Source organism: Lutjanus erythropterus, chromosome 17, assembly GCF_056507025.1.
Source record: "Lutjanus erythropterus isolate fLutEry1 chromosome 17, fLutEry1.hap2, whole genome shotgun sequence".
In the NCBI taxonomy this organism is placed as follows: domain Eukaryota; kingdom Metazoa; phylum Chordata; class Actinopteri; order Lutjaniformes; family Lutjanidae; genus Lutjanus; species Lutjanus erythropterus.
This window is the reverse complement of record NC_139333.1, coordinates 22,510,242-22,525,127: the sequence shown is the minus strand read 5'-3', so window position 1 is coordinate 22,525,127 and position 14,886 is coordinate 22,510,242. Positions and strand designations below refer to the sequence as shown.

Sequence of the window (14,886 nt, the reverse complement as noted above, 5' to 3'; positions counted from 1 at the left end):
CCCCTCCCCCATGGCTCCATGGGTGGCGTGATGTCACATGGGTTGTCGTGGCAACTCCTGAGGTTTATCTATGCCTTCATATGCCTCCTCATAATAGAGCTGCTTCACAACAGTACAAAGTGTGTGTGTGTGTGTGTGTGTGTGTGTGTGTGTGTGTGTGTGTGTGTGTGTGTGTGTGTGTGTGTGTGTGTGTGTGTGTTGATGTGCTGTTTGAGTCCTTGTCTTTTCCTTGCCATAGGTGAGAGACCAACCCCGCCACGTGATCATGACTCACCATCTCTGGGCTCAACATGAACACACATGCAGGCGGGTACTCTCTCTCTCTCTCTCTCTCACACACACACACACACACACACACACACACACACACACACACACACACACACACACACACACACAGACAGACAGACAGACAGACAGACAGACAGACAGACAGACAGACAGACAGACACACAGAGTTGTGGACAAGCTGACAGATCTGAGCAGAGATAGACGAATAGAGGGTGAAAACGGCGGACGGGAGAGCGACGCAGGGGAAAAATAAAAAGGGATAAAAGCAGAAATGCAGAGGAAAAGAGAGGGAGAGAGATGGAGAGACCGAGAGCCATCTGTGTGTTGCCATGGCCACGAGCAGTGGTGTGTGTGTGTGTGTGTGTGCGTGTGTGAGTGTGTGGTTGTCACGGCAACGGGCAGCCACTCACCTTGAGGTCTCTGTGCACAATATCATGCTGGTGGATATGATTGACACTCTCCAAGATCTGACTAATGCAATGACTACAGAGAGAGAAAAGGAGACAAACAGAGAGGAAGATGTGTCAGTCGCTGCCCTTTATTAGAAAAAAAGACACCCCACCATATACAGTACACGCCACATGTGTTTCTCTTGAAGCCATGGTGGGTTACGGTTATAAAAACTGATGCGTTTCACTGGGGGGAAAAATATGACATCATTCTGGGCTGTTAAAGGGCTGGCTTGACAAAAGCTGCCCATGTATTGTTGAGGGACTGAAATATGAACTTCGGACAATTTGTTTATAGTCAGTAACGACGCAAATACAAATGATTTTCTCTAATTTAGAGATCTGCACCCGCATGGCCATTTCACTTCAACTCTACCACTTCCTGTGGGCTATACTGCCTTTAAAAGAAAGATGGAACCAGTCTGATCCAATATTGGTGTTGGGGCTCAATTCTGACATACTGCAGTCATGAGGTATCGAGCTCGTGAAAACAATTCGCATTCCGATCTAAATACCACGTGTTTTCTATTTGATAACACTGTGATAAAGCAGCATGAACTGAGGGCTGAATAGCACTTTTCACCTTTGCTTTGCATTTGCATGTAATACACAATAAACCAGCAGAGAACTGACAATTACCAACATAAAACACCCTGTAAACCACCATGCCCTGAACAAAAACATTATAAACATTACAAACAGTAACATTTGCATTTTGGAACATAAAATAGCAAACTTAAACTCTCAGCACTACATCATGGGAAATAATGCAAATGAGGTATTTGAAGACCTAAAAAACAAGACTCAACAATGAATGATCCTTCTCCAAAATCAGTGCCTGCACCTTTAAGCAGCAAAACTAAAAAGTTTTAAAGCTGACAGGACAGAGGAAACTCTCCAGAGAAACAGAATTTAACTTTAAACTTCTGAAATACATTTTTTAGACAGCTCTGATGGCGCTCCGGATTATCAGGAGGAAGGCTGCTTTACTCCAAACAATTCCACTGTATGAACCTGGACTGTGTGTGACCTTTTGGATGTGTAGAAGAACACAGAACATTAGTTAACATTAGATTCTGATCGATCCTGTCGCTGTGTCGTGGGATTTAAATAATCAATGAAGTTACACTGTTGTCTCTCTTAATGGGGAAATGCTTCAACAATGGCCTGGGCCATAAAACAATAGTGATATATTGGCAATAAAAACATCATTAATAGGAATAAGAAAATTGCTCAATGAAACATTCAATGGCAAACTGCCATGAGTGACACGCTATCGGCCAATCATTTAACAGATGTGCTGTTCAGTAGCAGCATCAATGCATGACACGAACAGAAACAGTGTGAAGCAAACACATCTGAGCTAAAAGATGATTTATTTTCTTTTGCCAAATGTTCCTACCCACACTCACTGGGCGAGGGATTTATTACAGCTTTCTAAACTCGAAACAAACAAAAAAAAATTAAAAATTAAAAGGGTTCAGCATCCAAATTCTACACAATGTGTCAGGCTTTCTTCACGCGTGTAGATGATATGATGTTAATCTTTGTGTAGACTCAGCTGACTCATCAGAGCTAATATACAACAGAAATATCAGCAACTCATCATCAACCACCGACTCTAAGAGTGCCTTTTGTTCTGTTGTTGTTTTTGAGGGTTTGTTCTCTCTTTCCTTTTGTTTAGATATGTTAAACCTATTCAGCTAAATTTATTCTGTAATTTGTCATAGTATAGTTTGCATAATACCACAGACACAGCATCACTCTGTATCTATGTATGTGTCAACCATTTTTTTTTTCTTCAAATTGGATCTGAGAAGGTTAGATTTTATTTTGAACATGTTAGAAGAAAATATACTATACAAGTACAGAAAAAAAACTAATATCCTACAGAATATTTATTTCAACAGAAATAAATAATTCATGTTCGAAAAGGAGTAAGAAGAAGTGAATACTTTAAGTCCTAATCCTTTTTTTTATATATATACATATATATTTCATCGAAAAATTATCTGAAATGTTTGAGTATTCCTGATTTTCGCCCCAATTTTCACCAAACACAACTCAATCAAATCAACAACATTAACATGCACGGTACAGAAAGAGCAAATAAGCAGAATAAAACAGCACAACTCAAAATGAACATCTCCATCCTGTCCTCTGCTCTTATTTTGCTGGTAACATTTTAGTAACTACTTAATTTTGCTCATCTGTTTCATATGCATATATTATATTTTTATATATATTTTTTGAACTGCATTTCTCAGAAATATTGTCCATCCTTATTTCACCCACACGCAACCTGTTATTACTCAGAATACTATTTTTTACAACCTGGCACACCTGATAAGTGTATCATAAATATACAAAATATAGTTGTTTGAAAAAATAAACCTTTTTTAAATAAAGGATGTAGAACTGAAACAATAAGTCAATCGACAGAAAACTAACTGGCAACTATTCTGATAATTATTTATTAACGTAAGCAATTTTCCAAGCAAAAACAGTATGTTGTCACAGCTCCTTAAATGTGAAGATCTGCTTATTTCTCTGTATATCACTGTAATTTGAATCTTTGGGGTTTGGACTGTGCCACCACTGCTGGCTTTAGGAGCTTGTAATGTGCATTTTTCACAATTTTCCAAACAATTAACCAAGGAAATAGTCGGTAGATGAATCGATAATAAAATAATCCTTGTTACATGCCTTAAAGCACGAAAGGAGAAAAAAAAATCACATCTATTACATCCTAAGTCAGTAAACGGTGAACTTGGTAAGTTGCATAACAAACATTTACTATAGACTATTATTTTTCAAAGCCATAATCAAGGTACTGTAGTTTAAACAATCAATACTAAGAAGCTCGTGTGGGAGGTCTTACACCACACAGTCAATAAATCTCTATCCCAGCAGCAATTTTAATAATGGGGGCGTCAATTCAGCTGCTACTAATACCATTATTTCTCAATTCTGGCTGCTGAGCATGTTTTCACACTAGCCTGGTGAGTGTGCTGGCTCATGATGGGTCTTGTAAAAATTTTCCTACAAGCCTGCAACCGACCGCCTCATTACTGTCCTACACACTGCGGTGTCGGGCTCCACGATCCCACTATTTGAGGCTCATGTTCGTGTCACGTCTCTGGAAAGGTTAACGGGTCAAAGGTCAGGCCCCAGCCGCAGAGGGCGAGGCTGAGGCTCAATCCACGTGGCTCGGTTTGTGTGCGTGTGTGAGAGAGAAAACATGTTTGTGTGTTTCTAAAGCCCCCCGTCTGTGCGTGAACAGACAAAGACCCCTAATCCAATTGTACAACAGACTTCATAAGCTGCACAGCCCACAGCCACAGGGAAAAGGGAGGGGGAACTCTGAGAAAGAGGAAGGAGAGGAGGCTTAAATGTCACAATGTTAACAAAATGTCAGAAAATACTGAACTCACTGAAGCCAAGGTGACATCTCGAATCAGAATCGGCTCTACGGGCAAAGGACTTGTACACAGTAGGTTACTTTTCGATTCTTATGGTAATCATTTTTTCAATACTTAATTCATTAGTTGTTTGGTCCATGAAATGTCAGAAAATTGTGAAAAATGTCACTGTTTCACAAAGCACAAGACGTCTTTTTTGGTTCACAACCCAATCAATTATCAAAATCAATTTCAATTCATCTGTTGATCATTTACTCGATTGATGAATTATTTGATTGATCCATAAAATGTCAGACTTTGATTGGTGTTTCCCAAAGCCCAAGATGATGTCCTCAAATGTCTCGTTTTACCCACAATCCAAAGATAATCAGTTTAGAGGAGCAAAGAATCCACATAATATTCACATTTGACATTTCACACAGCTAATCAGTTATCAAAATCACGGACAATTAATTGAATAGTTGGCAACTAATTGATTAACTGACTAATAGTTGCAGCTCAGGGCACAATGTTTGAACATTTTGGTCAATGTGGTCTATCAAATGTCAATAAGTAGTGAAGACCGTCCATCCAAGTTTCTCAAAGTCCAAAGTTATATTTTTAAATGTCTTGTTTTGTCAGTCCAAAACCCAAAGATAGTCGGTTTAATGACATGAAATAGAGAAAATCATGAAATAACCATATTTGAAAGGCTGAAAAAAAGAGAATATCCTGGTATTTTTGCATGAAAAACTACTTCAACGTTTATTCAATTAACATCTCTTTGCAGCTCTATTTAAAAAAAAAAAAATTTTAACACACGACAGATGCTAGATTTACTCACCCGACATGTTATTTTACCTCCCTTGCCCTTGTTGAGCCTTGCAACTCTAGCACCCATATGAGGAATCTGACTACAGCTTCATATTGCTTTTAATGTACTAACCAATAACAGAGAGGACTGTAAATTCCTTCTTTTATCCCATCAACAGGTCAAACCCCATGGGGATTTAATTTATAATAATATAACTCAGGAAAAAAGCAGCAGAACTTCACATTAAAGAGGTTTGAACCAGAATTTATCAGTTCTCATAATTCAGGTTTCCTACACCTTTTCCAGAGTCAAATTCAAGCACATTTCAAGCATTTTCAATGTGACACTTCAAGTACTTTATCAAAAATCCAAGCAATCTGCAAACCTTGAAAACAAGTACATTATAATTCAGGTGTTTCAAGGATTTCCAGCACCCATAGGAACCCTGAAAATCTGGGGTATTGATGTACTGTTGCTCCTGTCAGTGCTATGTAGAGGGAGGCTGAAGAGTGACGCATGTGACGCATGTGGCCAAAGAGAGATGAGACACACGTATACTGATGCACTTGTTGACAGGGGGACGCGTTTGCTGACAAGAATACAAACAGACCAATTATATCCACCGCTGCTGTGTGCCTGCCGGTGTGTTCGCACTCATAAAACGAGAGTGAGCATTCACATGTTTAATGGGATTATATGCGGTATGTTCGCAGCCGTGTCTACGTGTTCGTATGTTCAGAGCAGCTCTGTGTGAGGCTCTTACCTGGCATCAGCCTCGCTGTAGTACTCCCTGGCTACAATGTCTTCAAACAGCTCTCCTCCTGTCACCCTAGGAGGGGTGGGGGGGGGTGGAGGAGGAGGAGGAAGGCAGGGAGGAATGAAAGAAAGAGGAGAAGGAGGAGGAAAGAGGGACAGAGAGAGAAGTTGTTAGCATACACAAACGAACCGCAGTCCCTTGCATGGATAAAATGTCACTGTGTGTGTGTGTGTGTGTGTGTGTGTGTGTGTGTGTGTGTGTGTGTGTGTGTGTGTGTGTGTGTGTGTGTACAGAGTATACTCACAGGTCAAAGACTAGGTAATGAAAGCCTTCCTCTGAAATGCTGTCATGGAGTCTCACTGCAAGAGAGAGGGAGGACATATGAAGACAGGAGTCAGGAAAAAGAAATAAAAAATACTGTAGTGTTTCACTGTTAAACCTGTTAAAACTGGAGAAAAAATCAAATATGGAGAAGCTGAGTGACATGACGGTGCATCCAGCGGTTAGGCAATTAACTGCCATTTAACGCAACCCCTAACAGACGTACAACATGATTACACTGAAACTGAATGTCACTGTCGGGAATGTGTTTTGTTTGGGGTCAAATAACTGGTTGTTTGCACTGTAGCCAACTGAGATTGTGACTCGTGACCTGGCACATCATGAGTGATATTCCAGACAGGAGGAAAGGGTGTTTCAAACCTGTCAGAGGTGTTGTGTTTCAGGTTTGATGTTCATCAAACTGTAGTAAAAGCCTGTGACACGGACACTTTCATCACAATCAGTTTATTATGGCTGTTTCCTTTCTCAGCCCTGCCTGAAATACATCAAAGATATCCACGGACAAAAAAAGGGCAGTCCAACACTAATCATAGGGGTGTTTATTTAGTTGTTTAGATTCATTTTAGGGGCATGTTTGACTTTGATAGTTGACAACGTAGAGAGAAAGAGGAAGAGAGGGAGATAGAGACTGGCATGACATGCAACAAAAGTGTTCAGCTCGTAGGGTTGGCACTTGGTATCGTCCCCTTCTGTATTTGAGGTAGTACATTATTGACATGGAAAAAATGAAAATGTTACAATGGTGGCAGCCGTGTTTCTTTTCTGACGGCTGCTGGTTAGTGTGTTTCTTTCAACCGTGCCCTTGTGATCTGCACTGTTGTTTTTTTTAGCTCTTAGCTTAACTTCCTCAGTATGGCTAGCTGGCTAATTGTGTTCAAAGCTACAGAAGCTGAACCCAAATAAGTTGCAGACATGGTGCAGAGATGTTAAACCCTGCACAAAGATGCACTTTGGACGCACGTCTGCAGGAGAGTGAGAACTGATCTGCCTGCTCTCTTCGCTGGTGGTGGTAGCGAACATTTTTCTCGACTAAGTGAGACAGCTGGATGCTGGGAAGTGTTGATAACTACAGTGTTGAGCTGGTGACGAGTCTCCCTTCACATTTGAGCAAGCCAGCTCTTCTGCGATTGGGCAGCCTTCACCCCTCACCACAACGATATCACTGCACATCGTGATGTTTCACCATGTCCTTCAATCAGGGCTTGTGGTTATATTGCATGTGCCTTAACCATCAGGCTACTAGGATCTCCTGTAATATGATATTTTGACCTAACCAGTAAGTAGCTACTGACTTCATGTCAACTTTCAGTGGTCTGCATTGGTGCTAGGGTTGGGCTGATTGCAGATGGCTGACATCGTCGACCACTGATCCCTCTTTGCTCATTAAAATCATAATGTAAAAGCCCTCTGTGAGCAGTAAGTGAGAAGTTGCTGTTCAAATTAACATACTGACATTTAGAAGTTTTATTTATATACATTACTTATCATTATTAAAATTATCTGTGACAGTTTACTGTTTCAGAGCCCTGATATCATTTCGATAATGACATTTAACCTGTAAAACCTCCTCCATTACATATCTTTGTCACGAGTGTTAACTACTTCTTCTTCCTCTGTTGTTATGGTTTTTCTGTCACTACTTTTCTAGCACAGGAAGATGACGACTGCATTTTTAATTCTGTGCACAAAACTCTGATTAGCTACCGAGGAAATACCCGTCAAAGAGCACAACAAAAGCAGACCTACTGTATGTGACAAACTGAAAAAATACACTGCAGATGTGGGCAGCGATTCAGGGGTCTGGGACCAGCCTAGGAAATGTTGTGTTTACCCAAAAGGAGCTGTTTCCTGATTACTGATGGAGATAAGTGAGCATTTGGTTGAGAACAGAAAACATAAAGTGGTGATTACAGTAATGAGCTCATACTAACACGATACTGCGGTTATGCGGTAAGCATCCCAGCCCTACAGTCAACATAACAAGACAGCAGCAGAATGACAAAGTGGGATCGAGGCAGCAGGAGCCAGGCGTTAGAGGATGGGCCTGAGATGCAGCTTAGGTTTAGTGTCAGAGAGCCACAGTTATCGTTATGTAAAATGAATATCAGTTGTATAATAAGATGAAGTAGGATGGCCCTGCAGCAAGAAACAAGAGCGACTGCTCTTTCCTCCTCCTCCCATCTTCTCGCTCTCCCTCCATCTGTCTCCTACTCCTCCTGCTTTCGTCTCTCCATCTGTCTCTTTTTTTTTGTGCCCTCTTTTGTCCAAAGTTTGAATGCAGACGATGCCAAAATATGTCAAAAAGAGGAGGAAGGACAAGAGAGAGGGAGAGAAAAATCTATACAGAGAGGGGAAGGGAACAGGAAAAGTAGGCGAGGGGCAAATGAGTGCCTCAGGGGCAGAGAGAAAACTAGGACATGAGGATGAGAAATAAAAAGGAGCGGAGTGGGAAAGGTGTCATTGATTTTGTCATATTCTCCCTTTCTGACCTTTAACACCCATCCCTCCTCTAGATATCTCCATTACAGCAGCCCTCATTCTTTAATCATCACTGCGATACAAATTTCCACAAATATCATGGTGGTGAAGAGTGATGAAACCAGAAAGTCAAGAAAGCAGAGGACATTTTTCACAACCGTGTCTGACACAGAAATCGTCTGTCTCATCTTATCAGGCGGAGCATAGATGTGTCGTTGTCACATTGTCAGAAAGAGGAAGATAACCTTCTGTCACCTTTCAGTCTGACTGGGTTTACTGATTTTGTGTTTTAAGGCAATAATGGTTACATCATCTTCATATCCTTTTGTTCCTGTTGTCACGACAGCTGCGCCACTGATCTGAGCAAGACTCACTAATTTCTCACCACAGCTAACACTACCGAGCTGTTAGCATCTTGATACCAATGTGAAGGAGTAATGTTGAAATATTGGCTGAAACACAGTGATGCCAGCCATCAGTTCTGCTGTACAACAGACTCAGTGTCACTTCTTCAGGGTCTCTAAACTAAAAAGATGTTTTAGTACATCTCAGTGGCTGCAAATATACTGATTATGAATTAGGTTTGTGCCAACTGGTAACAGATATCTGCTATTAAAAGAACTAAATTATACTTTTCTGATTCAAATTGACCTTCTCAAGATCAGTCTTTTAATATATGGATTTTCCTGTGGATGCATGAAGCTTTAACTCTGTTGGGTCCTGTGTCCATGTTAGAGAAGAAATGCTATGAAATTCATTTCATGATTATAATGACCAACAGCTTAGTTGTTTAAAGTCTAATTCAGGAGGCTCTATTGGCAGACATGGATCATAATATTCCTGAAAATAAGAATCTACATGTTTTTGTTACATTAGAATGAAATGTTTTTACCTACATGGATTGCGGGTCCTCTTCCACAGAGTCTGCCATGTTGCACCACCATATTTCTACAGGAGCCCAGAATGGACAAACTAAACACTGGCTCTAGATGCAGCCTTTCACATTTTTGTGCCATCTGTAGATTCTCCTACATGCTAGCAGGCATGTTTGTTGAGTAAATCCTACACACTGGTCTTTTAAAGGAGGGAAAAAGACAGTATTTTATCTGCAGATACTCAAGATTGCTGTATAGTATCGGACATTTTTTCTTTGGCAGCTCTGGGTCAAAGAGCTTGAGCGGTGACAGAAAAAAAAAATCTGATCATTAGTTTTGTTTCTATGACAGTTAACACAGTTAACAGCAGGGTCATTTCTTCATGTAAACATTTATTTATTTTTTAATAAAGGTTAGAGGGTTCCTTGTACACTTTGCAACTTTAGTACTGAGAATCTTTTTTATATCCAAGCAAAATTGGTATTGTAACTGAAATATCCCTAAAACAATCAACACTAAATTGGAAATCAAATTGGGACCTTGTGAATTGAAATGGAATCGATTCAGGAAGTCCGTGGCAATACTCAGCTCTAAGAGAAAATAAACTCTGAAATTTGCCTGTGTATTTACAGGGGAAGTTTCTGGTGAAGATGATGGTGATCACTCGGCACAAGTGGCTCTGCTCCTTCATTTAAAGCAACCCTGTGTGACCCACTCCTCCAACCTGACAAGAGAGCTGTGCAATCTGACAGAATCCTGCATCTCCATTCCCAATGTCTGCTCAGAAAAGGCTTTACTCTGTGCACCAATGGCCATAATTGACAGCAGCAGCGCTGTGAGGTTGAAAGTGAAATCATTTAAGACTCAATGACAATGCAAATAAAAAGTAAACAAACTGTTGTATTTTACATTCACAAACTGTTTAGCTCAGTAAATCATAAATGCAACATTTTGGTCAGGAAGAAATTTTCAAGCAAGAAAGAAGAGAAGTATTTTAGTCATCTTTTTTTTCTGCATGCATAACAATTGTTCTCTAGGTCCCTTGATCACAGAGTGTACTACGAGTGACACACGAACAGCCAATCATTTAACAGGGGTGTTGTCCAGTTGCACCATCGACATGTGCCACAACAACAGAAACAGTGATTAGATGAGTGTAGACTAAAGGGCTGGGTATCGTTTCTTAGATATAAAAGCACCTGGACAGCAGTTATCTACTAAGATAATATCAGAAATCTTGACATTTTTAAAGAATAAAGAATAAATAAATAAATAAATAAATGTTCATCCTGGTGTCTATAAACAATTATATTAAGTCTGCAACAATTTTATCAGCATAGTATTAACCTAAAATGTGATGCCAGCACCAGTATTAGTGAACTCCATGGATCAACAATACAGACACACACATCGCACATCTGGTCACATTCACAGAAACTCACCAATGTTGGGGTGCTTCAGGAGACGGCAGATTCGGGCCTCTCTCTCAAGCTTCTGATGGTCTGAGGAGAGGAAAAAAGCCACTGTTTAGGCAAGTTAAGTCACAGAGCTGCAAAGTGCTTTTTATTGTCTGTCAATTAATTCATGTGAAGTTTTCTGCTTTTTATTTGTGATGCTTGACAAAATAAATGTTGTAAATGGCTGCAAACATGACATGTTCAGCAGTCTATCACTCCTGTAGGGGGCAGACAAAATAAGTGAAACATGTAATTATTATATTTGTCTTCAGTATCCTGTAGTATGTGCCAAATTGTTTCATTTAGTTAATTTCAACTTTTAATATTTTGGCCACTTTGTGACTGTAGAGATGCAGACAGGAAAGGTGGGGGAGAGAGAGCGGGGGATATGACACGCTGCAAAGATCTTCCTGCTTGAATCGAAACCAGGACCCTGTGGTTACAATGGTACGGGTCTCAACCACTGGGCCACCGGATGCCACATATGCACCAATTTTGAAAAACTCATACAGTAACGTTTGGTTTTTGCTGAGGCTATCAGACAGATTCTACATGATACAGATTCTACATGTGACCCACAATACACTTTTTACAGAGTATGGTCTACACAGACTGGAGCAGATCTGACCCATTTCATATTTATAGGTGGCCTACAAGGCCATCAAAAGCACATACTGCAATTAACATCAATCAAAGACAGTCAGTATCATTTTGCTTGTCGGAAAGATGCTATCTGGCCCTTATTCTGAATGAGGGTCAGTGCTGTGTTCACTGGTGATGATAATCAACTGCATCTTTTATATTAAACCATTAACAACAACGACTGAAGTTAACCATCATGTTTAATCTAGGGCTGCAACATCTATAAAATGTCAGAAAGTAGAGAAAAATGCCAATCCAAGTACAAGGTAATGTTTTTAAAAGTCTCATTTTGTGAGTCTAAAACACATAACAGAGGAGCTGAAAACTGCAACTTTTTTGCCATTTTGCATGAACAACTGCTTTAACAATGAATCAGTGATGAAAACAGTTTAATTCTTTTTAACCACTTGCACAGTCGGGCACATTCGTTGCCAGATTTAGTAGTCCGACATGATAGATTACTTCCCTTGGACAAGTGAGCAGTCCTTGTTGTTGAGCCCCGCAAACTGTAACATTATTTACTCAATCCTGTAAATTCATGTCATTTATATTGTTCCTCTTCTGCTGTGGCAACATGTATGTGGCTTGCATGGTATACTATAAAACTACAAGTTTTGGAGGCTGGCAACAAAAATAATTAGCACACAATTCCATCACATGGTAATTAAGAGAAGGTGACTAACAGCAGAAGTGCATTACTGTTAGCCAGCTATTGATACCTATGTGCTGGCATTAGAACTTTTTAGCATATATGTGTCTTGCCAATGGCAGCCTGATCAATTTCTCATGTGGGCCCCTGTGGAGAATAATTGCCCTTTCCTGGTCTACACCCAATGCATAATGAGACTAAGGCGCCGACTTTGTCTTGAAAACTTACTGGCTGTGAGTATTTGTTAAATTCCTCTGTAATAACGTTTTACTGGAGCATCAGTCACAAACAAAATCAAGCAGCTAAATTAAGTGTGTAAATGCAAATATTTGAAAAGTAGAAGGTAATTTGTTTCACATAAGATTTGTTTTGTGTATTTGAAGGCAAATATATTAGGCCACAGCAGTAAGCCATTAGTGATAGTGAGGTCGTTCAAGCTGACTGGCGGCATTTGCCTCTGAAAGGCAACACTCACAAGGTGCATTAAAGCAGAGCTGCACTGACCACGGGGATGGTTTTATTTAAGGCTATTGTGGAAATTAATGAGGCTGTGCATGGCAATGGGTGCATGAGTTTGCACCTGCAAGCACGTACGTGTGTGTGTAAAGGGGTTAGTGTGAAGACAGTTATAGAACACTTGAGTGTTTGCGCTTCTGGCTGGGAGGGGATGTTAGCAAGAATACACACACACACACCTTATGCCCAAACCAACATCCTTGTTTGAGTATTTTACTGAATCCTGTAGCAGTACGTGTGGACATGCGTGTGTTGGTACAAGACGTCATTGTCCCATCACTTTGGGTGCCGTGCAGCTGAGGTCAGAGGTCACTTGGGCCGACTGCAGCAAAGCTCCAGTATGACTCAGTGTGTGTATAGGTGTGTGCGTTATCATTGTGGTGAAGCCAGCTCAACCCCACAGCTCTGTAGCGATTACACCACACAGAGGCAGGCTCACTAAGATTTGCATTCATTTCCCCAGTGCAGCAACAGCCTCAGATAAAATTCACATGCTGTTGCTGAGCAATCAGCTCACCCAACTGTTCCTCTACAAATGCAATACAGTATACATAATAAAAAAGACAGTGGTGGGAGCAAAAGAAAAAGAAAAACGACAATTCTCTTAAGTATAGTGATTCTTTAGTTCCTAAATCAAGGTTTTGATTGCTGAATCTTTTTTTTACATGAATAATAAGTAGGACTGTGTCCATTAGCTCAATGCTAACACATAAAGGGAATTCTCATTGAGGCGTCAATGTAAATTAGCTTTGCGATTGTGGTTATCTTAACGAACACATTCATTTTACTTAACATGCTTATCATAAAACAACGTGTGCTAATACTTTCATGCATGGATCATCAACAGGGTATCCAGGATCCTTAGGGGTTCCTCTAAATTTCTGCAGGGGGTTCTCCAAAGTATTGCTTGATAATTTTTTGAAAGTTGTTTTTCAAAAATTCTTATTTGTCTAAAAATACACATTAATATGAATCCGACACAGCCAAGAAAATTAGCCTAGTTGGAAAAAAACAAAAACAAAAATGTGATTTACACACAACATTGACAAAAGGTTACTGATGAGCTAACCTACTAAATCACTGTGTAGCACCTACAGTGAACTGCCACATTCTGAAACATAGTGGTCAGTTAGCTGTAAAATTATCACAAGTGTACAGAGACACTCTTGATGGTAACTTCTCAAGCAGGAGACCAACATACCTTCCACCACAGAAACCACCAGTGAAAGTTTAGATGGTGAGGCCAATGCACCTAAAATTAGCTATACTGCTTACATAAGCGTAAATGAACGAAGACATGAAAATATTCAAGGCAATATATGTAGTAGGGGGGTCCCTGCTCCATCTCTCTACCACCTAAGGGGTCCATGGCAACCTCAAAAGGTCAAAATTCAAAGTCAAAATTCACAATATCAAAGTTCAATTTCATATAAGAAGACCATGTTCATTTAAAGGCTTTTTGTGTTGTGTGCAATATTCAGCCAAACTATACATTGGGGCTTAACACCTTATTTTATTTAGTATTTTCTTATGGCTCTAGCTTGATGAGCAGGAACAGTTTAAGTTTACCACAAAAAGTATTTTATTTACTATTTTTTATGCACTACAGAGATGCTGCTGCTTACATGAAACTCAAAGAAATTCAGTCTCTACGAGTGTATGATTCTACCTTTCCCCACTGTCTAGTGATAAAAAAAAGCAAACAAAATAAACAATAATCAAAATATGCACTTTTTTCCTTAAAAAACGAAGTATTGATTCATATAAACATGATCCTTTTCAGTCATCACAAGTGTGTGGCAGTGGCTGTATCTGCAGAGACCCTGCCCTCTGCCTGCATGTCCTTATTTTTTCATTATTTTGCTGTGCTCAGAATGCTTTACCAACCCCAAACATTGGTATTTGACATCCTGCTATGTTTCTGATGCACTTGCAAGTGGTAGCATAAAATCAGGAGATATGTGTATCATCCCAGCCCTAATATACAAGCAGCATCACTTTCTGCAGTACACCGTGCATCCTTCTACATCATCTCCATATCCTTGCTTTGTCTGACATTCTCTAACTTGTTGCTGATTTGGACTAGTTTTAAAGCTGCAGTCGAAGTGTTTTGAAGCACTGTGTTCTGTTCTCTAACACGGCGTCCGCATCTACCTTCCGCTAACCTCCCTGTCGTGTCCCTGCAGGTATAGACTTCCCTCATCTGAGAGAAAGC

The 14,886-nt window shown here is 40.0% G+C and overlaps 1 protein-coding gene across 18 annotated transcripts in view; it reads right to left on the bottom strand.

Moving 5' to 3' along the window:
* Positions 1-14,886, bottom strand: part of LOC146312205 (calcium/calmodulin-dependent protein kinase type II subunit gamma-like) — a 58,184-nt gene that overhangs the window by 30,525 nt on the left and 12,773 nt on the right. For all 18 annotated transcript variants that reach the window (XM_084740796.1, XM_084740802.1, XM_084740800.1 and 15 more), the window contains exons 3-6: positions 10,850-10,909; positions 6,017-6,071; positions 5,719-5,784; positions 702-774 (exon numbers count right to left, since the gene is read on the bottom strand). In XM_084740796.1, the coding sequence (XP_084596922.1) occupies positions 702-774; positions 5,719-5,784; positions 6,017-6,071; positions 10,850-10,909 (254 nt within the window). The remainder of the gene's footprint in view (positions 1-701; positions 775-5,718; positions 5,785-6,016; positions 6,072-10,849; positions 10,910-14,886) is intronic.